This window comes from Mobula hypostoma, chromosome 25 (genome assembly GCF_963921235.1).
Source record: "Mobula hypostoma chromosome 25, sMobHyp1.1, whole genome shotgun sequence".
Taxonomy (NCBI): domain Eukaryota; kingdom Metazoa; phylum Chordata; class Chondrichthyes; order Myliobatiformes; family Myliobatidae; genus Mobula; species Mobula hypostoma.
The window spans coordinates 31,755,441-31,779,992 of record NC_086121.1 but is presented as its reverse complement, the minus strand read 5'-3'; the positions used below and the strand labels follow the sequence as shown (position 1 = coordinate 31,779,992).

At 40.7% G+C, this 24,552-nt stretch overlaps 1 protein-coding gene across 1 annotated transcript; it reads left to right on the top strand.

Annotated features, from left to right (window-relative positions):
* Positions 1-9,140: 9,140 nt before the first annotated feature.
* On the top strand, positions 9,141-23,879 carry LOC134337833 (F-box only protein 2-like). Its single transcript, XM_063033131.1, has 6 exons — positions 9,141-9,252; positions 12,305-12,588; positions 16,091-16,217; positions 18,725-18,820; positions 21,908-22,043; positions 22,247-23,879. Exons 2-6 carry the CDS (start codon positions 12,339-12,341, stop codon positions 22,379-22,381), a joined length of 744 nt encoding a protein of 247 aa, XP_062889201.1. The 5' UTR covers positions 9,141-9,252; positions 12,305-12,338; the 3' UTR covers positions 22,382-23,879.
* The last annotated feature ends 673 nt before the right edge of the window (positions 23,880-24,552 follow it).

Below are 24,552 nucleotides of genomic sequence, written 5' to 3'. Positions count from 1 at the left end.
TTAGTACCCTAGAATGCAGACCATCTGGACCTGGGGATTTGTTAGCTTTCAGTCCCATCAGTCTACTCATCACCGTTTCCTTCCTAATGTCAATCTGTTTCAGTTCCTCTGTTACCCTATGTCCTTGGCCCATCCATACATCTGGGAGATTGCTTGTGCCTTCCCTAGTGAAGACAGATCCAAAGTACTTATTAAATTTGTCTGCCATTTCTCTGTTTCCCATAACAATTTCTCCCAATTCATTCTTCAAGGGCCCAACATTGTTCTTAACTATCTTCCTTCTCTTCACATACCTAAAAAAAAATTTTGCTATCCTCCTTTATATTCCTAGCTAGCTTGCATTCATACCTCATTTTTTCTCCCCGTATAGCCTTTTAAGTTCTGTTGCTCCTTAAAATTTTCCCAATCATCCGTCTTCCCACTCATCTTAGCTCTGTTATACTTCTTTTTTAATGCTATGCTATCTCTGACTTCCTTTGTCAACCACTGTGGCCACTTTCCCCCCTTTGAATCCTTCCTTCTCCGGGGGATGAACTGATTTTGCACCTTGTGCATTATTCCCAAGAATACCTGCCATTGCTGTTCCACTGTCTTTTCTGCTAGGATATCGACCAGTCAACTTTGGCCATCTCCTCCCTCATGGCTCCATAATCTCCTTTGTTCAACTGCAATACTGACACTTATGATCTGCCCTTATCCCTCTCAACTTGCAGATAAAAACTTATCATATTATGGTCACTACCTCCTAATGGCTCCTTTACTTCAAGATCACTTATCAAATCCTGTTCATTGCACAACACTAAATCCAGAATAGCCTTATCCCTGGTCGGCTCTCGTACAAGCTGCTCCAAAAATGCATCCCGTAGGCACTCTACAAACTCCCTATCCTGGGGTCCAGTACCAACCTGATTTTCCCAGTTCACCTGCATGTTGAAATCCCCCATAACTACTGCGACATTTCCTTTGCCACATGCCATTGTTAACTCCCTATTCAACTTGCACCCAATATCCATGCTACTATTTGGGGGCCTGTAGATAACACCTATTAGGGTCTTTTTGCCCTTACTGTTCCTCAGTTCTACCCACACTGACTCTACTTCTCCTGATTCTATGTCCCCCCTTGCAAGGAACTGAATCTCATTTCTCACCAACAGGGCCACCCCACCCCCTCTGCCCACCTTTCTGTCCCTTCGATAGCACGTATACCCTTGTACATTCAATTCCCAGGTCTGATCCCCCTGCAGCCATGTCTCCGTTATCCCAACAACATCATAGTTACCCATTCGCACCTGAGCTTCAAGCTCATCCGCCTTATTTCTGACACTTCGTGCATTCAGATATAGAATTTTTAACCCATTTCTCCTCTCTCTGTTTAAATCGCTGCCTATTGTGCACAACCCAGCTCCCCGAACACTCACTGGGCTATACGCCCCTTGAATTTTGTTGTCCTTCTTAAATTTACTTACTCTTTCTGCACATTTAATTCCATGCTCCATCAGACCATCCCTCTGCACATATCACTCGTTCTGCCTCACCTTTCTCTACTTCACACTTAATATTCCGGAACCCTGTAGTCCCCACCTGTCCTTTATACTTCATCTCACTATCCTCTCTCACATTCTGGATCCCTGCCCCCTGCAAATTTAGTTTAACCCCCCCCCCCAAGCAGCACTAGCAAACTTTCCTGCAAGAATGTTAGTACCCCTCCAGTTCAGGTGTAAACGGTCCCGTTGGAACAAATCCTACCTTCCCTGGAACAAAGCCCAATTATTTAAAAACCTGAAGCCCTCCCTCCTGCACCATCCTCTCAGCCACGTATTGATCTGTATAATTCTTCTGTTCCTTGCCTCACTCGCACGTGGCACAGGTAGCAATCCTGAAATTGTTACCCTGGAGGTCCTGCCCTTCCGCTTCGCACCTAACTCCCTGAACTCACTACGCAGGACCCCCTCACTCTTCCTATCCACGTCGTTCATCCTTACATGGACCACATCATCTGAATTCTTGCCCTCCCTCTCGAGAATAACCTGCACCCGAGCTGAGATGTCCCGGACCCCGGCACCAGGGAAGCAACATACCATCCGAGACTCCCGATCTCTCCCACAAAATCTCCTATCTGCCCCCCTGACTATAGAATCCCCTATCACTACCGCTGTCCTCTCTTCCCTCCTCCCCTTCTGAGTCGAGGGTCCAACATCAGTGCCAGAGACAGGACCACTGCAACTTGTTCCTGGTAGGTCATCCCCACCAACAGTATCCAAAACGGTATACTTATTGTTGATGGGAATGGCTGTTGAGATATAGAAAGCATGACAGCCATATGCCTAGCAAGTTCCCACAACAAAATGAATAATTAAATAAACTGTTTTTAAAACATTGATTAACCGGTAAAGATGAAATCCCTGTTCTTATTTTTTTTTAAAATGGCATAGTTTCTTTTCTGTTCCGATGGGGCCTCAGTTTTAACATCTCGTCCTATCCTAGATTTCTGTGCTTAAGTCTTTGGAATGGGAGCAAAGATTAATTACTATGTGGCTCTGAGGCAAAAGTACCACGGACTGAGACCTGGCTGATTACAGTCAATAATATTTATTGATCAGATTTGTCTTTTTGATCTTTGGCCTGCATAAGCTGAACATTAGGCATCAAATGTATTACAAATTCCTTAAGTACATCATAAGTATGTCATTAACTACAGTGTTTCAGTGCTCTTGGGAGCATTTGTGTGCAGGTGCAGGTCATTCTCTAATTCCTCTTTTTCAATCTTTTTATTAATTTCATAGAATGAAAACATAACATAGCAATAACAGGAGATACACTGTTGCACTTAAAATGACCGAATAGTATAAATTGACAAAGCGCCCAATCGTGTAGAATAACAATGAATAATACAGGGCAAAAAAAACTGAAGAAAAATCATGAAAAAGAAAAAAAAATAGAAAAAAAGGGGAAAAAACCCATCCCCCCCAAAAAACTAAACTAAACAGAATTAGTCAACTAAACTAAAAGACTTGGGCAATTCTAACAACTTAAAAATGGGAAAGAAGAAAACCTTAGTGTCGACGACTCCATTCCTCTCAACCAACAGTACAGAGAAATAAAATTAAAATAAAATAAGTTTGGAAATCGTCAAATTACATCAAATGAAAATGCTGAATGAATGGCCTCCAAGTTTTTTCAAATTTAATGGAAGGGTCATAAACCACACTTCTAATTTTTTCCAAATTCAAACACACCATAGTTTGTGAAAACCAATGAAATACAGTAGGAGGGTTAATCTCTTTCCAATTCAGCAAAATGGATCTTCTAGCCATTAAAGTAAGAAATGCAATCATCCTGCGTGCTGAAGAGGTTAAATAATTTGAATCTATCATTGGTAATCCAAAGATAGCAGTAATTGGATGAGGTTGTAAGTCTGTATTCAAAACCATTGAAATAATGTCAAAAATATCTTTCCAATATTGTTCCAACAAAGGACATGACCAAAACATGTGAGTTAAAGAAGCTATCTCGAAATGACATCTATCACATATTGGATTAATATAAGAATAATAACGAGATAGTTTATCTTTGGATATATGAGCCCTGTGCACTACTTTAAACTGTATCAACACACGTTTAGCACATATAGAGGATAAATTAACCAATTGAAGAATTTTTTCCCATTTTTCAATCGGTATAATAATCTTAAGTTTTCTTTCCCAATCAGCTTTAATTTTATTGGAAACATCAAGACATAAATTCATAATCATATTATATATAATTGCTACAACACTTTTCTGAGATAGATTTAAATCTAAAATTTTTTCCGAAGTGTCCATTGGATATGGGTGTGGAAAATTAGGAGAAACAGTAATTAAAAAGTTTCTAATCTGTAGATAGCTAAAAAAGTAAGATCTGAGTAAGTTATATTTATTAGAAAGTTGATCAAAAGACATGAAACAAATATCCAAAAATAAATCACGAAAATGTATTATACCTTTGGTTTTCCAATCAAAGTAAGCTTGATCCATAGTGGAAGGTTGAAAAAGGAAATTAGCTATAATAGGACTTGCTAAAATAAATTGATTAAACCCAAAAAAATCTTCGGAATTGAAACCATATACGTAAAGTATGCTTAACTATTGGATTATTCATTTGTTTATAGAATTTAGAAGAAGTAGAAGGAAGCGAAGTTCCTAAAACCGAACCCAAGGAAAGCCCTTGTAATGAATTACATTCAAGATTTACCCAATGTGGATTTAAAGATACATCCAAATCTCGTAACCAAAATTTTAAATATCGAATATTAATTGCCCAATAATAGAATCTAAAATTCGGGAGGGCGAGCCCCCCCTCCTTTTTAGATTTCTGTAAATACCTGTTACCTAACCTAGGATTTTTGTTGTGCCATATATATGAGGAAATTTTGGAGTCTACATTATCGAAAAAAGATTTTGGGATAGAAATTGGAACCGACTGAAATACATATAGAAATTTGGGCAAAATGATCATCTTAATAGCATTAATCCGACCAATCAAAGACAAAGAGATTGGTGACCATTTAGTAAACCAAAATTTAATCTGATCAATTAGAGGTAAAAAATTAGCTTTAAATATGTCTTTATACTTTTTCATAATTGTTATGCCTAAATATATAAATGAATCAGTAACCAATTTAAATGGTAAACATCCATAAATAGGTACCTGCTTATTTAGGGGGAATAATTCACTCTTATTAAGATTCAATTTGTAACCAGAAAAATTACTAAATTGAGCCAAAAAACCTAGAATAGCCAGAATTGACTTCTCCGGATTAGAGATGTATAACAACAAATCATCTGCATATAATGATAATTTATGTATTTCGTTTCCGCGGGTAATACCAAAAATATTGGGCGAGTCGTGGATAGCAATAGCTAAAGGTTCAAGGGCGATATTGAATAGTAAAGGACTAAGAGGACATCCTTGCCTAGTACCACGAAAAAGACGAGAAAAAGGAGATCTATGATTATTAGTACAAACCGAGGCTACCGGGGAGTAATATAACAATTTAATCCAAGATATAAATGTCAAACTAAAATTAAATTTCTCAAGGACACTAAATAAATAAGGCCATTCGACTCTGTCAAAGGTTTTCTCAGCATCTAATGAGATAATACATTCCGGGGTAGTAAGTGAGGGGGCATAAACAATATTCATTAACCTCTTAATATTAAAGGATGAATAACGATTTTTAATAAATCCAGTTTGATCCATAGATATAATTTGAGGTAATACCTTCTCTAACCTAGTTGCTAGAATTTTTGAAAAAATTTTTGAATCTACATTCAAAAGAGATATCGGTCTGTATGATGCACAATCAGTAGGATCTTTATTCTTTTTAAGAAAGAGATAGAGGCTTCATAAAATGATTGTGGTAATTTACCTAAACTGATTGCTTCTTTGAATATTCTAGACAACCTCGGAGAGAGAATAGAGGAAAATAATTTTTAAAATTCCACTGTAAACCCATCCGGACCGGGTGCTTTACCAGAATCCAATGAGATTGCAGTTATTATTTCTTCCTCTATAATGGGAGTTTCTAATGAAAAGCAATCTTCGGGTGATAATTTCAGAAAATTCAGCTTACTTAAAAAATCATGCATGATATTAAAGTCATGAGGAAAATCAGAGTGATATAGAGAGGTATAAAATTCTTGTAAGGTTTTGTTTATCCCATCATGATCAACTGTCAAAGTATCATCGTGTTTACGAATCTTAGTAATTTGACGTTTAACTGAGTCGAATTTCAATTGATTAGCCAATAATTTACCCGATTTATCACTATGAACATAAAAATCACTTCTAGTTCTCATTAATTGATTTTCAATTGAGGATGTTAATAATAAGCTATGTTCCAATTGAAGTTCAACTCTGTGTTTGTACAGCTCCTTACTGGGAGAAATAGCATATTTTTTAATGGATTTCTTTAATTTTATCAACCAACAAAAGTATTTCATTCTTAACATGTCTTTTCAAACCAGCCGAATAGGAAATAATCTGACCATGGATATAAGCTTTAAAAGCATCCCAAACAGTTCCATTGGAAACTTCTTCCGTAGTATTAGTTGAAAAGAAGAAATCAATCTGTTCCTTTATAAACTTGACAAAGTCCGAGACTTAAAGCAAAATGGGGTTAAATCGCCATTGTCTATTAGTACAAGAAGTATCCATTAACTTGATATAAAGTTTTATTGGCGCATGATCTGAAATGGCAATAATGTCGTAATTACAATCAACTACAGATGGGATTAATCGAGAGTCAATAAAAGAAAGTCAATTCGAGAATAAGAATGATGAACATGTGAAAAAAAATGAGAATTCTTTATCGTTTGGGTGTAGAAATCTCCAAATTTCTGAAATCCAAGAATCAAACATAAAAGAGTTAATAAGAGTAGCCGACTTATTCGGTAAAGCTGGACTACCTATGGATCTGTCCAACATGAGATTCAAACATAAGTTAAAGTCACCGCCCATTATCAACATATACTCGTTTAAGTTAGGAAAGGAAGTAAATAGGTGTTTAAAAAATTCAGGATAATCCACATTCGGAGCGTAAATATTAACCATAGCAATCTTTTTGTTAAAAAGTAACCCAATGATTAACAAAAATCTGCCATTAGGATCTCAGATAATGTCTTGGTGAATAAATGTAATTGAGGGATCTATAAAAATTGAAACACCTTTAATTTTGGCTTGGGCGTTTGAGTGGTATTGTTGTTTTTTCCAAAACTTAAAGAAACGTTGATTATCCTCTTTCCTTACATAAGTTTCTTGTGCAAAAATAATATGAGCATTCAGTTTTTGGAATACTTTGAAAATCTTTTTTCCGTTTTATTGGATGGTTTAAACCATTTGTATTCCAAGAGACAAAATTAATAATGTGATCCATAATTTAAGATTAACCCTTTGGTAAGTAAAGGGAATACTCTCACCCCATCCTCCCGCCACCCCACTAGAAATAGGGTTCCCCTGGTCCTCACCTACCACCCCACCAGCCTCCGGGTCCAACATATTATTCTCCGTAACTTCCGCCACCTCCAACGGGATCCCACCACTAAGCACATCTTTCCCTCCCCCACTTTCTTTGCTTTCCACAGGGATCGCTCCCTACGCAACTCCCTTGTCCATTCGTCCCCCCCATCCCTCCCCACTGATCTCCCTCCTGGCACTTATCCTTGTAAGCGGAACAAGTGCTACACGTGCCCTTACATTTCCTCCCTTACCACCATTCAGGGCCCCAGACAGTCCTTCCAGGTGAGGCGACACTTCACCTGTGAGTCGACTGGGGTGATATACTGCGTCCGGTGCTCCCGATGTGGCCTTCTATATATTGGCGAGACCCAACGCAGAATGGGAGACCGCTTTGCTGAACACCTACGCTCTGTCCGCCAGAAAAAACAGGATCTCCCAGTGACCACACATTTTAATTCCACATCCCATTCCCATTCTGACATGTCTATCCACGGCCTCCTCTACTGTAAAGATGAAGCCACACTCAGGTTGGAGGAACAACACTTTATATTCCGTCTGGGTAGCCTCCAACCTGATAGCATGAACATCGACTTCTCTAACTTCCGCTAATGCCCCACCTCCCCCTCGTACCCCATCCCTAACTTAATTTTATACACACATTCTTTCTCTCACTCTCCTTTTTCTCCCTCTGTCCCTCTGACCATTCTCTGGGTTTCCCCCCGCCTTGTCTTTCTCCCCGGACCTCCTGCCCCATAACCCTCTCGTATCCCTTTTGCCAATCACCTGTCCAGCTCTTGGCTCTATCCCTCCCCCTCCTGTCTTCTCCTATCATTTTGCATCTCCCCCTCCCCCTCCAACTTTCAAATCCCTTACTCACTCTTCCTTCAGTTAGTCCTGACGAAGGGTCTCGGCCTGAAACGTCGACTGCACCTCTTCCTAGAGATGCTGCCTGGCCTGCTGCGTTCACCAGCAACTTTTCTGTGTGTTGCTTGAATTTCCAGCATCTGCAGAATTCCTCTTGTATGTGAACTCATGAAATTGGAAGAGGAATAGGTGAACAGAGAGGAACCGGAAATCTCGACACTGCGGACATCTTTGTCTAAATCAGCCCAATAGAAAAAATTAAAAAAGAAAGAGACCCACCAACCTCAAGAACTCCGAACTAAGCCAGAGAAGGCTGAAGAAAGTACTAATACTAACTCTAACCCCATTTCTGCAGGAGGCAACTCCAAAGATATATGTCATATAGATGACCCCCCCCCCCGGAAACTGATATATATGAAAAATAAACACTACAGTAAAATAGTCTACATAGTATAATTACTAAAATATATAAATAAAAAAGTTAGTATCAATACGTATGATTAGTTAATTATAAACAAGTAAAATGTCGCTTCCAGAAGAGGGATTATGGGGAGAAGAAACATGAGAACATGGCGTCCCAAAAAAAACAAAGGAGATTGTGCAAAAAGAAAGACAAATCGCCATTTTTATATGGACACCAAAAATAAAAAACATATAACTAAAAATGATCGTCAGATCAAATCGTTAGTAATAATAGCGAAAAACAAAAAGTTAAAGAAAAAATTAACTAAAAGAAAATGATGTTATTCACAAGAAATAAGTATTCTATATGGGTTGTAAAATAATAACTGTAGTAGTAAGCACAAAACAAAAATCTGGAGCTTATAAAAAACCTTCATCGTACGGTGGTAGAAAGTTTTTTTTAAAAAAAACACCAGAGAAAAAAGCTGGTGCTGAAAGCACCAGACATTAATTAAGTGTGCGTCTCAGGTGGGTAGTTATCATCCAAAAAGCTTCGGGCGGCGGTTATGGAATGGAAGACACGACGAGATCCATCAGAAAGAGAAATTCTGAGACGTGCAGGATACAAATGCGCCGGTTTGAGATTTTTTTGATAACATTCCGACATTAGCGGTTTAAAAGTCAGTCGCTCCTTCATCACTCCGGGACTATAATCTTGAACTATCCTGAAGGAATGCTGGCGATACTTTATCATCCCTTGTCGACGAGCAGCCTGGAGAAGCTGTTCTTTAAAATTAACATAATGAAAACGAAGAATAACTGGTCTCGGTTTGGATACAACCGATGTCGACTTTGTCCACGGTATACGATGAGCACGGTCAAGTAATGGAGGGTCGTTGGGAAAAACTGAACTGAACGTATCCTTTAAAAGTTGAGCAAAGGATATTACAGCGTCTCCAAACTCAACGTCCTCGGATAGACCAATTATGCGTAAGTTTTGTCTTCTCGATCGATGACTTTGGATTTAAGGTGTTGCAGTTGTTTAGTAGTCGAAGCTAAATTCTTCTCTAAGTTCTCAACTTTTGAATCCGTCTTCTGAGATTTAATATCCAGTTCAGAGATTTTACCTCCATGTTTTTGAACTTCACAATCCAGGGATTTCAAAGATTCCGTGATTGATTTTAAATCTTCACTAAGGCGTTGACGATATTGTTCAAATTGAACAGATAAAATTTCAGATAATTTTTGCAGTTGTTCCTCGAACTTTTCCTCCAGACACTTCATCATAGCCTCATAAGTTAGTTCCGTTTGTTTGGAATCACCTTTCTTTTTCCCTCCGTTCCCGTCAGAGTCTTTCCCATCTTTGGCTTTGGATCTTGTACTCATTTCTTTAAACTCCAGAGTTGCAATTTATGAAAAAATCAGTAAGATAGAATAAATCTTCTGGTGTGGATAAAATTAATTAGACCAAGGAGATCATAGGTGAAAAAAGATAACGGGAATGGAGCGAAGCCAGAGACGACCTCACTCCCTGAGCGCCCCCTGCAGAATCCGTTCTCTAATTCCTGAACTGCAATTTCAGTCCAACACCTCTCCTGTACTCAAACTTGGTTTGGTAACCAAGGAGTTTGCAAAAGGGTGAGAGTAAGCAGAGATGGAAGTAGCTTGAGTGGAGCACTAACTCCATTTTGGGTCTGTGAGCCTCCCTTCAGAAGAGCTTTACATTGAAAATTATAAAATAAGACAAAAATACTTAGCAGGTCAAGCAGCATCCATGGAGAGAGAGAGGGGCCGGGGATGAGAGATAAAGAGAGAGAGAGTGAAAGAAACAGAGAGAGAGAGATCTGCAATAGAAAAAAAACATAGACCCTGAAATATCCTTTGCTGTCCAGTTCTTTATAGTTTATTAAATATTCTGATCTACACTCTATAGGTCCAAAGCAGGACATGTCACAGTTATGTAAAGTTAAATCTACTTCCCATATTTATTTATCTATTGATCTGGATTTGCAGTTATATTGATAGAGTATTTCAACCAAATTATGCTGTTATATTCAAACACAGCAGAGTTCACATCACTTTGAACAATTATTGTCTGAAGAGCGAAGCACAACAGTTGCTGGAAACATGAAATAAAGAGAGAGCTTGAGAAGGTCAACAGTTACTGTTCCAGGAAAGCGACTTACCATTTTTCTCACTGGCCTGTTGTTTGCTGGCAACCTCAACGAAAAAAGAATTGTTAGTAAGCTTCATCTACCTGACTGAAGGTACTAGTTTCAGAACATTGACCTTTACATATATCTGGAACACTGACATGCAAGGAATAAGATACTGAACAAACACTAGTTAGAATATGCCTGGTTAAAATACAATGAACATCGCTGAGCCCTGCACTTTGGGACAATGTATTGACCTTGGAATGAGTCACAGGTTGTTTACCGTTGTGACACCTGGATTTGATTGTGAGTAGTAAAAAATTTGTTTGAAACTTGCAATTGCCTTCAGTTAAATTTGAACAGACCTGGAGATCTTTTATTCAACATTTTCATTTAATGTAATTTTTTTTCTCTCTCTGTCCATATTTACATTCCCTTCTTGCTTTTTAACTGTTTTTAATGGAAGTCGGGTTTGAGGACGTGATTGTTTTAAGTTGTTTAACTCTACTTGATACCTAGTTAGCCCATTGCTTTGCTTTGCTTTTTAGATTAGTTGCACGGTGGGTTTTTTGGGGTTTTTTTTTCTTTTCCTTATTGACATGTATGAAAATTAGTATACTATTATATTGCCTTGTTATTTTATATCTAAACTGCACTGTTTGTACTAACTTCCTTTTGTGAATTAATATCTCTTGTAAAGTTATATTGCAACAGTGCCTATATGGTTTACCTTTTGTGTACTAATTCAATAAAAAGATTTAAAAAGAAAGAAACTTGCAACTGCTCAAATTGTGAAAAGAGAGTTTCTGTTTCCATGGATGCTACGTGACTTCATGGCTGCTTCTAACTGCTGCATCATGTCAACTGGTGTCTCCCTGTCAGATCTATGTTCTACTTATCTGTCTCCCACCTTCTCTGCTACGGAAAACGAACCTGTTTTCTTTCTCACCCAGTTCTGATGAAGGATATCCCACTTCTTGTTTTTCTTTTCTCAGATGCTGCCTAACTATTCTTTCAGCTTAATTTGCTTTCTTTTGAATTCACAATGTTAAGAGATGACTTGATTAGATACTCCAAGGTATTGAGGGAAAGTTATAAGGTCGACAACACTGGACAATATCTACTTTCTGGAAAATCTAGGACTGAGAACCAGTGCTTAAGGATCTTTCAGAAAATTGTTAAAGGAGGGTGATAGAGTTTTAGAACTCACTACCTCAAATGAACATTGACACCAACCAGTACTGGATTGATCGTAAGAATATGGCAAGTGATTATGAGCATACCTGCCAATTGATTGCACGGTGAGTCAGTTGGGCCTCCTATGTGCAGAAGGCCCTGTCTTTCTGTGTGAGTTTTTGAGTGCTCCTGATTTCACCTCAGCAGGCCCGGTTTGTCACTCCTGCACTGTAAATTGCCCAGCGTCAACCATGGCTACCATGACTCAGTAAAAACATTTAATCCTACTTTTCCTGCTGTCATTCTTGCATTGCGCATATGAGACAGAGGCAAGGTCCACTGTAAATTCCCAACCTTAGATCAATAGATGTTTGGTAGCAATGACCATTACAGCCTAAAGGTCAAAGCCATGATCTCAGTGAACCCCAGATCAGGTTTGAGGGGTTAAGTAGGTTACTTCTGTTTTAATGTTCTACATGCAGTTAAGAAAAGATGCAGAAATAAGTTGTGGTAAGAGACTGAATCAAAAAGGTGGAAGGAGTCTTGTGTACAGCAACAGTACTCGTATGGAACGGTTAGGGTGAACGTTCTTTTCAGTTCTTTATGTCCTATCTACCAGTTACACTTTTAATCCAATTTGTTAAGGCAACACAGTTCTTCTCTTGCTTTATCAATCTCAAAACCTGCCTCTCTAAAAATACTCCTTGCAGCTCCGGTGGATGTGAGTGGAAGTCCGTTTGAACCATGGTTGATATAGATGCACTACCTGAACAGCTGCTGCTCAAAATCCTTTCCTACGTTCCTCCCAGGGAGCTGGTTTACATCTGTAGACTCGTCTGCCAGCAGTGGAAGGAGCTCGTGGATGGACTAAACCTGCAACCTCACAGTGACGGTTTGCCAAAGGGAAGTCAAGCTGTAACAGCAGAGGACTGGGATGCATTTTATTTTTGCACGTCTGCGAAAAAAAATCTAATCAAGAATGCATGTGGAGAAGGTTTGTGTCATCGCCTTTTGGATAATGATTAAAACAATCTTGATATCCTATTTAAATATTTTATAGTTTCAGTTGATCCTGGCTAATATAGCACAAGTATTTAGAGGAACTCTTAGGAATCCAGGGTAAATCACTCAGTGTTTCAAATCTGTTCCTCTACTTGGGGTGGCACGGTAGTGTAGTGGTCGGCAGAACACTTTAAAATGCAGGTTCAATTCCTGCCGCTGCCTGTAAGGAGTTTGTACGTTCTCCCCGTGACCGCGTGGGTTTCCTCCGAGTGTTGTGGTTTCCTCCCACATTCCATAGACATACCGATTGGTCATTGTAAATTGTCCCATGATTAGGATAGGACTAAATTGGGGGATTGCTGGGTGGTGTGGCCGGAAGAGCCTACTCTGCGCTGTATGCTGATAAATAAATAAACAAACACACAAACAAACAAGTAGATAGATATATAAATGAAAACCAATTAAACAGATCACAGCTGGTTTTAGCACATCTCCATCGTTAATTATCTTCTTACATCTCCTCAGTTAATTATCCTTCTGAAACACAAAAGTCCATCTATGTCTTTATTCAAAGCTCCAATTGACCCAAGGAAAATATTACCCCTTTGTTCTATGTGAAAAATAATTTCTTGGTGTCCTTGATAAATGCCTTAGCTTTGAAGGTAAGAGTTCCCTCACCAGAGGAAATCTAAGTCAAAGTCAAAGTTGAGTTCATTGCCATATGCACAAGTACATGAATGCAAGAGGTGCAATGAAAACAATGCGATTGGAGCCCTATCACAGGCACAAAGCATCAGAAACACAACATTCACAAGAAAACATAAATGATACAATATAATAAACACACTTAAACAAAAAATCCAAAGTCCATTGTAGTGCAAAGTGGTCATAGTCGTCCTATACTGAGGAAATAATTGGGGTTTCCCGGTTTCAACACCATGAACCTCTTAGATCAATTTAACTTTCTCCATCAGATAACTTCCCAAATCATATACACATCATCTTGTCAGATTCATCCTGGTAACAAGGTGTCCTTGGTAACAACACAATCCAATGTCCAGAGCACAACACAATCCAGTGAAGAAAGCAAACATAAACAAGAGGAATTCTGCAGATGCTGGAAATTCGAGCAACACACATCAAAGTTGCTGGTGAACGCAGCAGGCCAGGCAGCGTCTCTAGGAAGAGGTACAGTCAACGTTTCAGGCCGAGACCCTTCGTCAGGACTAACTGAAGGAAGAGTTAGTAAGAGATTTGAAAGTGGGAGGGGGAGGGGGAGATCCAAACTGATAGGAGAAGACAGGAGGGGGAGGGATGGAGCCAAGAGCTGGACAGGTGATTGGCAAAAGGGATATGAGAGGATCATGGGACAGGAGGTCCGGGGAGAAGGAAAAGGGCGGGGGGGCACCAAGAGGATGGGCAAGGGGTATAATCAGAGGGACAGAGGGAGAAAAAGGAGAGTGAGAGAAAGAATGTGTGTATAAAAATAAATAACGGATGGGGTACGGGGGGGGAAGTGGGGGATTAGCAGAAGTTAGAGAAGTCGATGTTCATGCCATCAGGTTGGAGGCTACCCAGACCAATTATAAGGTGTTGTTCCTCCAACCTGCGTGTGGCTTCATTTTTACAGTAGAGGAGGCCGTGGATAGACATGTCAGAATGGGAATGGGATGTGGAATTAAAATGTGTGGCCACTGGGAGATCCTGCTTTCTCTGGCGGACAGAGCGTAGGTGTTTAGCAAGATGATCTCCCAGTCTGCGTCGGGTCTTGCCAATATATAGAAGGCCACATCGGGAGCACCGGACGCAGTATATCACCCGAGCCGACTCACAGGTGAAGTGTCGCCTCACCTGGAAGGACTGTTTGGGGCCCTGAATGGTGGTAAGGGAGGAAGTGTAAGGGCATGTGTAGCACTTGTTCCGCTTACACGGATAAGTGCCAGGAGGGAGATCAGTGGGGAGGGATGGGAGGGAACGAATGGACAAGGGAGTTGCGTAGGGAGCGATCCCTGCGGAAAGCTCCGGTGCTCCCGATGTGGCCTTTTATATATTGGTGAGACCCGATGCAGACTGGGAGACCATTTTGCTGAACATCTACGCTCTGTCCGCCAGAAAAAGCAGGATCTCCCAGTGGCCACACATTTTAATTCCACATCCCATTCCCATTCTGACATGTCTATCCACGGACTCCTCTACTGTAAAGATGAAGTCACACTCAGGTTGGAAGAACAACACCTTGTATTCCGTCTGGGTAGCCTCCAACCTGATGGCATGAACATTGACTTCTCTAACTTCCGCTAATGCCCCACCTCCCCCCCATACCCAATCCGTTATTTATTTTATACACACATTCTTTCTCTCACTCTCCTTTTTCTCCCTCTGCCCCTCTGACTGTACCCCTTGCCCATCCTCGGTTCCCCCCCCTTTTCCTTCTCCCTGGGCCTCCTGTCCCATGATCCTCTCGTATCCCCTTTGCCAATCACCTGTCCAGCTCTTGGCTCCATCCCTCCCCCTCCTGTCTTCTCCTATCATTTTGGATTTCCCCCTCACCCTCCCACTTTCAAATCTCTTATTAACTCTTCCTTCAGTTAGTCCTGACAAAGGGTCTCAGCCTGAAACGTCGACTGCACCTCTTCCTAGAGATGCTGCCTGGCCTGCTGCGTTCACCAGCAACTTTGATGTGTGTTGTAAGAAAGCAAACATTAACATTTCTATCAAATTCTTCATGACCTCAAGTGCCTTTCATCCATTGTGGTATTTATGATTTGTATTCACTATTGTGAAAGAAACAATCCAAATGCATCAATGTACTTGCCACAAGGAGTAATGAGGCACATAACCAACAACCTGTTTCAGTGATGGTGTTGCTCAGTTAAATATGAGGCAGAGCACTAGAGAGCTCCCCACCTCTCTTCTCTGAAATAAAGCCAAGATATCTTTTCCATCCTCCTAAGAGAACAGACAGGGCCTCATTTTAATGTGTTATTTTTTTAAAAGCCAATTTGTTGCTGGAGAACTGCCTCACACAAGGATGTCTGTATTTGATTATGGGGCCAAATCTTCAAAGTGGGTCTTGAACCCATGACTTTGTGTTTTGGAGATAAGAACAGTATCCACTGAACTACGACAGTCCCCTCTTTGCAGGATCTGCCAACTATGGACATCACCTGCAGGGAGATCTGTTGCTGAGGCAGACTGTGGACTATTTCCCATAGCGTCTTTCAGTCTTTGATCACAGAATGGCCACAGATAGAGGCAGAGGACTAGAACTGCCCTGGACACAATATTCAGCTCCAGGCACTGGCTTCAGTAGGGAGGGTACATTCAAAAGATTAGAAGGGAAGTGAAAATCAATGGAGAGATAGTAAAAGGAATTATACAATTATCTAGAAAAGGCAACTCATTATTAAGTTTAAAACAAATATATATTTAACCGTGAACAAATTATTGAAGTGATGTTTGGATTAACAAGTTGTCTTTTCCAACTTACACAGAGGAATTCAACTTCTGGGAGCTGATTGATAATGATGGGAATGGATGGAAAGTGGAAGATCTTCCTGGAGACAGTGGGAAGCCCTTCCCCAGTCAAAATATCCAGAAATATTTTGTTACATCTTTTGAGTAAGGATCCCAGGAAAATACTGTGGAGGTCCCTCCTGTTGCATTTGAGTCATTGTAGCTCCTTTGGTTTGATTTGCTTTCACATGACTCTACTCCTTGCAGTCTGCACAGTTACAGCAATGGATTCTACTTTGAGTCACTCAGTGACAGAACTGGGAGGAGTACAGAGGTTGTGACAACCACCATCTTCGCCCCTTCTTACTTTGAGGTTAGCTACAGTTGCCTTGGTCGACAAGTTCTACTTCCTCTAAGGAATCTCCGTAGCCTACTCATATTTGGAGTTGACAATCATCATTCTCCTTCCTGCCAGGCTCATATCCCCTCACACATGGATTAGAATATGGCCCCATACATAGTTATCTCAAGAGGTTCCTCTATATTTGTTCTTTATACATTCTTCTCACTGATCTATTGCCAGCCCATCTATGGTATCATGTGCTGGGATGGGAGCAGCCTACAGCTCCACTTTCCTGCTGCCAGACGGTGTACCAATTCCCTTTGGCATTGGCAGGACTGTTTCTGCCTCCTTGTCTACATTTGCCCAACCTACCCTTTCCAGACTAAGAAAACTACTCAACCTTGATTGAAACTCCTGGACTACACTTGTATAAAGCGAATAGACACTCATTGAGTTGAATGGCCAAATTCAGTGCTGCATCAAATCTCAGTTATTTTGTCACAAAACAATGAAAATCCACTTGGGTCAGTGGAAGCCCAACAGACCACTGGTGGAACTGACAGACTGACTCGTGCTCCTCCCCCTTACTCTTTCATTCTGGCTTCTGGTCCAGTCTCTATTTCTGGTCCTGAACGTCTCAGGCCCTTCATGGGGCTTGATCTGTTGAGTTCCTCCAACACCTTGTATATGTTGCTCCATTCCAGGGTCTCAGGGTCTTGGACTATATATGCTTTTTTTTTTCCAAGTGAAAATGCTTCCCATTCCGATATGTCCATCCATGGCCTCAACAAGACAGGTTAACTTGGAGGAACATCACCTTTTATTCCATTTGGGTAGTCTCCAACCTAATGGCATGAACATTGATTTCTCAAACTTCTGGTAATGCCCCTCCCCCCACCTTCACCATTTCCCATCCCCTTTTCCCTCTCTCACCTTAACTCTTGGCCCACCCATCACCTTCCTCTGATGCTCCTCCCCCCTTTTCTTTCTTCCATGGCCTTCTGTCTCTTTCACCAATCATCTTCCCAGCTCTTTACTTCATCCCTCCCCCTCCAAGTTTCACCTGGTGATTACCTATCATCTGGTGATTCTCTCTCCCCTCCCCTCATCTTTCAAATCTACTCCTCAGCTTTTTTCTCTCCAGTCATGCCAAAGGGTTTCAGCCTGAAATGTTGACTGTACTCTTTTCCATAGATGCTTCCTGGCCTGCTGAGTTCCTCCAGCATTTTGTGTATGATGCTTCTTTGCTCACTATTTTGAATGTTACTCGCTATTTTTGAATGCATGCTTGCTGTTTTGAATGTCTTGCACCTTGGCCCTGGTGGAATGCTATCTCGTTCAGCTGTATCTATGTATGGTTTGGATGATAATTAAACTTGATTTGATTTGATTTGATTCCAGCTTCTGCAGAACCTCTTGTGTCAAGGTTATGATGGGGTTTTGATCAATTAGTAGAGGAGAAGATGGTTCTACAGAAGGTAGAGACAGGAACCAGAGCAAATAAATTTAAGGTTCTGGGCAAGAGAATCAGAGTGGAATCTGTGTAGATACATCTATTGATGCTTCTGGACACATCTTCAGTGATGTTCCTGGAATCATTGGGTGTTTCGGGTCTTCCAACATCATACAACCTCCTCCAGGTGACCCAGCCGGGGCTGATCAGACCCCAGCTTGTGTCCAGATGGCTAGCTATTTATGACTCCATGGCTCCCCTGTTTCGAGCCACAGCCATCTTGAGGCCCTCTCTGCTGCATCGGTGGTACTGTGGATGGCTCTCCTCTTCCTCTCTCCCTCGATGCATGAATCTATTGTTTCTGTATGGACAGGAGCAGTGCTTGTAAAGAGATTGGAAGCACATTCATTCGTAGCTTCTTAAAGCAAATTGGAGATGTTTGTGAAGAGAAAGCTTTTGCAGGGCAAAGGACAATGATGCAAGGACTAGAACTGATTAGAATCTTCTAACAAGCCATCACAGGCACAATGGGAGTCCCTTAATAGCCAGCAGATTGCAGAAATATCCAGAGGTTAATCCAACTGGACCCATGTCTGTGTTTTCTGGTTTATGCTCAGTGAGCTGACAAAATCTGGACAGAACAATATGTTCAAATCGGTCATACATCTGTACAGAACAATTTCATTAACAATTGTGCCAGAGCCTTATTAACAGTTGTACCTGTACACTGCTGTCTAATTAGCCTAATCATCGTAATTAATAATAATGCTAGACATCCTATTAGTCGCTGTGCGTAGACCAGCCATCATTAAAGCAGTTGGATGTAGCAGTCCTCCCAATAATTGAATTCAATTATTGCATATTTATATTTGTTAGATGGTGTCGAAAAACTCAGCTGGTCAACCTGGTCTCAGAAGGATTAGACGCTGAGAAATTGGACAGTCTTCAACCCGCCATCACTGTGAAGGACTGGTAAGTTGAGGAGCAGCCCTCGGTTCAATCAGAAAAACGGACAATACAAAGAATAACATCTGTCTCCCCGTGCGCATTGTCTAACAGAATGAGCAAGTACTTTGCAGTAATTCTGATCTGAGCAGACAAGAGCATTGAAGGCTTGGCAGTGTGTGGAGAGGCTGAAGAGGGGAGAGTTTGGTGCATTTTCTTCATTGTATGTGCGCATTACATTTCACATTTTCTAAATAAGAAAATTCCCGCAGGAGTGAAAAAAATTTGACACAGGCTTGCCTACATTCCTTTACCTGGATAGTCTGCCTTCTCCTCAAGAGATCTGCATTTTCATAGCTGATTAAACTAATGATTCCTTCCAGCCTGTCAGTAGCCTGTCTTATTGACTAGGAGCTCAGGGTCTGTGGGCTCTGGTGAGGAGAGACTGGGAGTGGATTTCTGTGCTGTCCTGTGCCCCCCTTTGCCTCTTCCTCCTCCTCTCCCTTGCCCTCTCCTTCCACTCTAACTCCTGCCCCTTCTTCACCTTCCCCCTGGACAATCCACCCAACTCTCCTGTCCTGATTGGTTAATTCACTAATTTCCAGCTTCTGTTTGACCTCAGGAAGTCCCAGCTGATCTCATCACGTGTTCAGCCAGATATCTCTAACACTTTATTCTGCACCTTGTTAATGTTTTACCTTGTACTTCCCCAAGGTACTGTTGCAATGAATTGATCTTTAAAACAGTATGCAAGACAAGTTGTTCACTATACCTCGAAACATAATAAAACAATTTACCAATTTACCCGATTGCTTCCTCAGCATGAACTGTAGATTCAAATGGATTGGAGTGTATTATCTATATTGGGAGATTGACAAACTTGTTTCCTCTGGAATGTCATGGAGTGAGGGGTGTCCCAGTCTGATAGTTCATAGCTCCAACCCATGCACACTTGCTCCCTTGGGACATGAAATGGTGGACAATCTGCCCCTCCCATTCTGACAGAAGTTTTGTTAGGGTGAGCCCACTACCGGCAGCAACAAGTTTCTATAGTTCTGCCCTTAAAGGCTTTTTAGGATATCAGGAGCTCTTAAAAGCCATTCAAATTAAATAAAAAATAGGCATCCATTAGTCTCGTGAGACCATGGATTTGCGCCTTGGAAGGTTTCCAGGGTGCAGGACTGGGCAAGTTTGTATGGAAGACCGGAAGTTACCCATGCTGCAATTCTCCCCTCTCAACGCCACCAGTGTTGCCGATACAGCTTGGCACCAGTGTCGTCGCAGAGCAATGTGTGGTTAAGTGTCTTGCTCAAGGACACAACACGCTGCCTCAGCTGAGGCTCGAACTAGCGAACTTCAGATCACTAGATCGATGCCTTAACCACTTGGCGACGTGCCAACACACAAAAATAAAAAGTAACAATGATAAAAACTTAAAAGCTGTATTTAAAATATGATCAAGTGTTTGAAAGCAAGATCTGAAGCTAGCAAGCTCCTGGATCAGCTATGACTGTTTTTGTTGTTGTGGTTTCACTTTCATGAACTTGATTTCAGAATATTAATTTCTTACTTTTTATTGTTTACACGCTTTGTTTTATTTTGCACTATGGGTATTTGACAGCATTTTTCAATGTGTTCAATTGGGTTTCTTTGTTTTGTGGTTGCCTGAAAGGAGACAAATCTCAAGATTGTATATAGTATACATACTTTGCTAATAAATATTCTTTGAACTTCGAACAATGAAATAAAATAAGACAAGCACTTTCAGACATTGACTGCTTTCCACAGAATTCATATCCACAGAGCTCGCAGCCCATTCAGGTGGGTGTTTCTGTCGGTACTCTAGCATTTGGACCACATCAGCAGTAACCCCGTCAGCACCTGGCCCCTATCACCAACAACTCATTCCTGTCCCTAACCTGTTGCTCCTTTGCCCTTGGGTCTAGTGCTGTTGAGTCACTCAGATGAGTGGCTGCTTGACCCTCAGTAAAGTTCAGAATTCAGTCTTGCAAAGTCAAAGTCAAGTTTATTGTCATATACACACATGTATGGAGAGGTGTAATGAAAGTCTTACGTGCAATAACATCACAATCTTATCACTCCAGGTACACAACATGCACCAGAAAAACATAAATTATACCAAATTATACAAGAAATAACTAAATCCAAACAAAAAACTCCATTGTTATATAAAGTGGTTAAAGCATTCCTTACTTGGAAGCAGAATTTCCTAATGCCACATGTATCTGAGAGTGGGAAATTCCCACTGGGAATTTTATTGTGGCATCTTCCCCTTCCTCTCCAGTCCTGAAGAACGGTCTCGGCCAGAAACTTTGACTGTTCATTTTCATAGATTCTGCCTGACCTGCCGATTTTCTCCAGCATTTTGTGTGTGCTGTTCTGGATTTTCAGCATCTGCAGAATTTCTTGTGTTTAATTCTCGTTGGTTCCTACATTTGTACTTTCCCAGGCTGGCGTGACGGTGCAGGAGGTAGTGCTACCCAGTCCAATCCTGAGCTCCTCTGTGAGGAATTTGCAGTTCCTCCCTGTGACTGCACGAGTTTCCTCCGGGTGCTCTGGTTTCCTCCCACATTCCAGAGAGGTACAGCTTGGTAAATTTTCCCGAGTCTGCAGATAAGTAGTAGAATATGGGGAAATTAATGCGAATGTGGAGAGGATAAAGTGGGCTGTCGTAGGTTTGATGCTGGACGTTAAATGGATGGTTGACTTGGACTCGGGTTTCCATGCTGTACCTCTCTCTCTCTCTCTGAGATTATTTATTTATTGAGAGAGCGTGGAATGAGCTGTTACAGCCCTTTGATCCCTCGATTGAATCCTATTTACAATTTATAATGAACAATTAACGTACAAGTACGCCTTTGGACCGTGGGAGGAAAGCAGAGCTCCCAGAGGAAACCTACTTGGTCACGGGGAGCAGGTACAAACTCCTTACAGGCAGCGGTGGGAATTGAACCTGGGTCACTGGTACTGTAGAGCATTGCGCTAACCACTACACTACCATGCACCCCTTGTCACTTGATACATTGAATGTGATTCTTAATGTCTAGGTAACGCCCTGAAAGATACCTTCCGTGATTTGCCCTTTATCTATAGGTATGCAGGGAGACACGACTCGGGCTTTTTCTATGAACTCCATGTCGAACTTCTGTCTGAAGACATGAGCGTGATCCAGGAGTACAAGTCTGACCAGATTGAAGTGCCGCAGTGGAGTGATGCAGAATGGAAGGAGGTACATTTGGAACAGCACTGAAAACCAGCAGCACCAGATTTGCTGTTGAACAGAGGTAGACCTGTGGAGTTGTGAAGCTCTGCTTAAAATGGGAGGGAAGTTAAAACAGAGGAATTCTTGCTGTGCAAGTGCTGACTTTAATATCCAGGATGTGGCAGAATGTAGCCATTCCCATCTAATGACATGCTTTGCTTTGTTTGCAGATATCAAACACTTTCACTGACTATGGGCCTGGTGTCCGCTATGTGAAGTTTACACATGGAGGAAAAGACTTGCAGTTTTGGGGAGGATGGTACGGAGCCAGAGTCACCAACAGCACTGTCATCGTGGAGCAATAACCGGCTGTTGCTTTTGCAACCAACTTTGCAACATTTTTATGTTAACTGGCATGATCTGAGTTTCCTAGCAGATCCCAGTGCAGTTTATGTCACTGGACATAGATGGATGCAGGGCGTGGATGAGAGGGGAGAGCCAGCATTTTATTGATGCTTTTAATCCCAAAAGAAATTGATACCCACTTGTTCAAAGCAAAGTCACACAGACGACTTAATTTGCAGAATGCCAAAGACTATGCCCTCTGCCTCCCTTCCTCCACAACAAATAAAATCATATTGTCCTATGCCAAGCCAAAGGGAAAATAAATATAGTGACTTACTTAATCTTAACCTGACCAAAGATCACACATTCGTGTGCAATATACAGCATGGTCTTGCTACTTTGCTGTTCAGAATACTGAACGTAATGGCGAACCAGGAAGAGATGATCATTCTGCAGCTATAAGCATGAACCATTCCATATTTTTCACACACTGTTATGTCTACGGGTGCCTTTTCAATTTAGCAGGATACTGAATGTCTGGGATAGCCCCTTGGTATCAGTCAGAGTTTACCAGTAAAACAATGCTTCCAAAGTCCATCAAATTAATTTGGTTTGAGGTTAAGATTCTACTGGCTTTAATGCTCACATTTAACAAATAATCCTTAATACACTGAATATTTTTATTATTGCTTATTTTTTTTGTATTTCAAGCAATAAGCACCAGAAAGAAAAATCACTCCCCGCCAAAGCCCTATTTGGAAAATGGTTTTTATTTTTATCACTTCCAGTGACAACAAACACAAAGATGTCGAGCTCATATTTTAATTTAGTTTGATTTATGAGTGCCACACTTGACTTTTAATATGTGTATATGGAGCATATATCTGCTTTTTTTCATCACTGTCACACCAGTTCAGTGGTGAACAATTCCATGGGTAAAAGCATATGCAAGAATGGGGAAAGAAGCAAACGATATTTGTAGTTATGTGAAAGGAAGTGAAGATATGGTTGAAGAAATAATTATTATTGGTAAGTACTACTTATTTCAAATGGGCTAAGCTTTACAGGGAAAAAAAAAGTTAATGTGCTTCTTATGATTTTTTTTGTAAGGAATCAAAAAAATCTGATTTTGCAAAACAATTAACCAAAATAAAGGCCATAACATGCAAATCCTAATTACATATATAACATTTAAAGCTTTCATCTGTAAAGATAACTTTACTGATTATTTAGCTTTGCACTCCACACAGATCGTTTCCTAGGACTATTTTTCACGCTATCAAATTGCAATGTGAGAAATATCACTTAATTGTGCTACTGCTCTGAAATGTGCTATTTCAACTATTCCCAATCTATGATAATTACATAAATGACAGGGCAGGGTGCAATATATCCAAGATTGATCATAGAAAACTGTTGAAAACTAGATTGTGAAGAGGATACTGTAGTGGTAGCTAATAGTGTTATTATTATGCCACTCAGTTAGCCACTCCCACATGGGAGGAGTTCACATATGTACAAGCAGAGTGTCAATAAAGTTCAGTTGAAGATCCTGCATGCTGGCCTCCTGGTGTGCTCTGCACTAACCCTCATTATTGAAAACAACATGGTACTTATCAGAAGTGGTTGACTGTTGATGAATTGTTGCTACAGACCAAGTGAGACCCCCAACAAGAAGGAATTTAGAAGTAGACTGTATTGTTCACATATATCTATGAAAAATATCCAGAGATTTTTCAACCTAGACTGCCTATGCTAGTTGCTAATTGTAGGCACTGCTGAGAACTGCCCACATTGGTAGGCAACACCTTCAGGCTGCACCCAGAAGTGGATACATTGTAATTATCTGTGGGCTACTAGCCTGGGGAAGTGCACAGACAGCAGAGAAGTCAAACTCTCAGGGAGAAAAAAGTAGACTTCTGTAGTCCGAGTAAATAAAATAATAAATAAATAAATAAACAAACAGAAAAATGGAGCAAATTAGATTAGATTCAACTTTATTGTCATTGGGCCGAGTACAGATACAAGGCCAATGAAATGCAGTTGGCATCTGACCAGAAATGCAAAGAATAGTGTTATTTACAAAATAACTGTGAATAAAAAGTAAGTGCTACAGCACACAAATATAAAAATACTGAGACAGTACAATATGGGTACAATACTGCTTAGCGCTGTGATGTGAGGTTCAGCA

Excerpts from the sequence above, each read along its gene's own strand:
- LOC134337833 (XM_063033131.1), top strand. The coding sequence starts at position 12,339 with ATGGTTGATATAGATGCACTACCTGAACAGCTGCTGCTCAAAATCCTT. Across the intron at positions 12,589-16,090 it reads CAAGAATGCATGTGGAGAAG|AGGAATTCAACTTCTGGGAG; the intron begins GTTTGTGTCATC and ends CAACTTACACAG. Across the intron at positions 16,218-18,724 it reads TATTTTGTTACATCTTTTGA|ATGGTGTCGAAAAACTCAGC; the intron begins GTAAGGATCCCA and ends TATATTTGTTAG.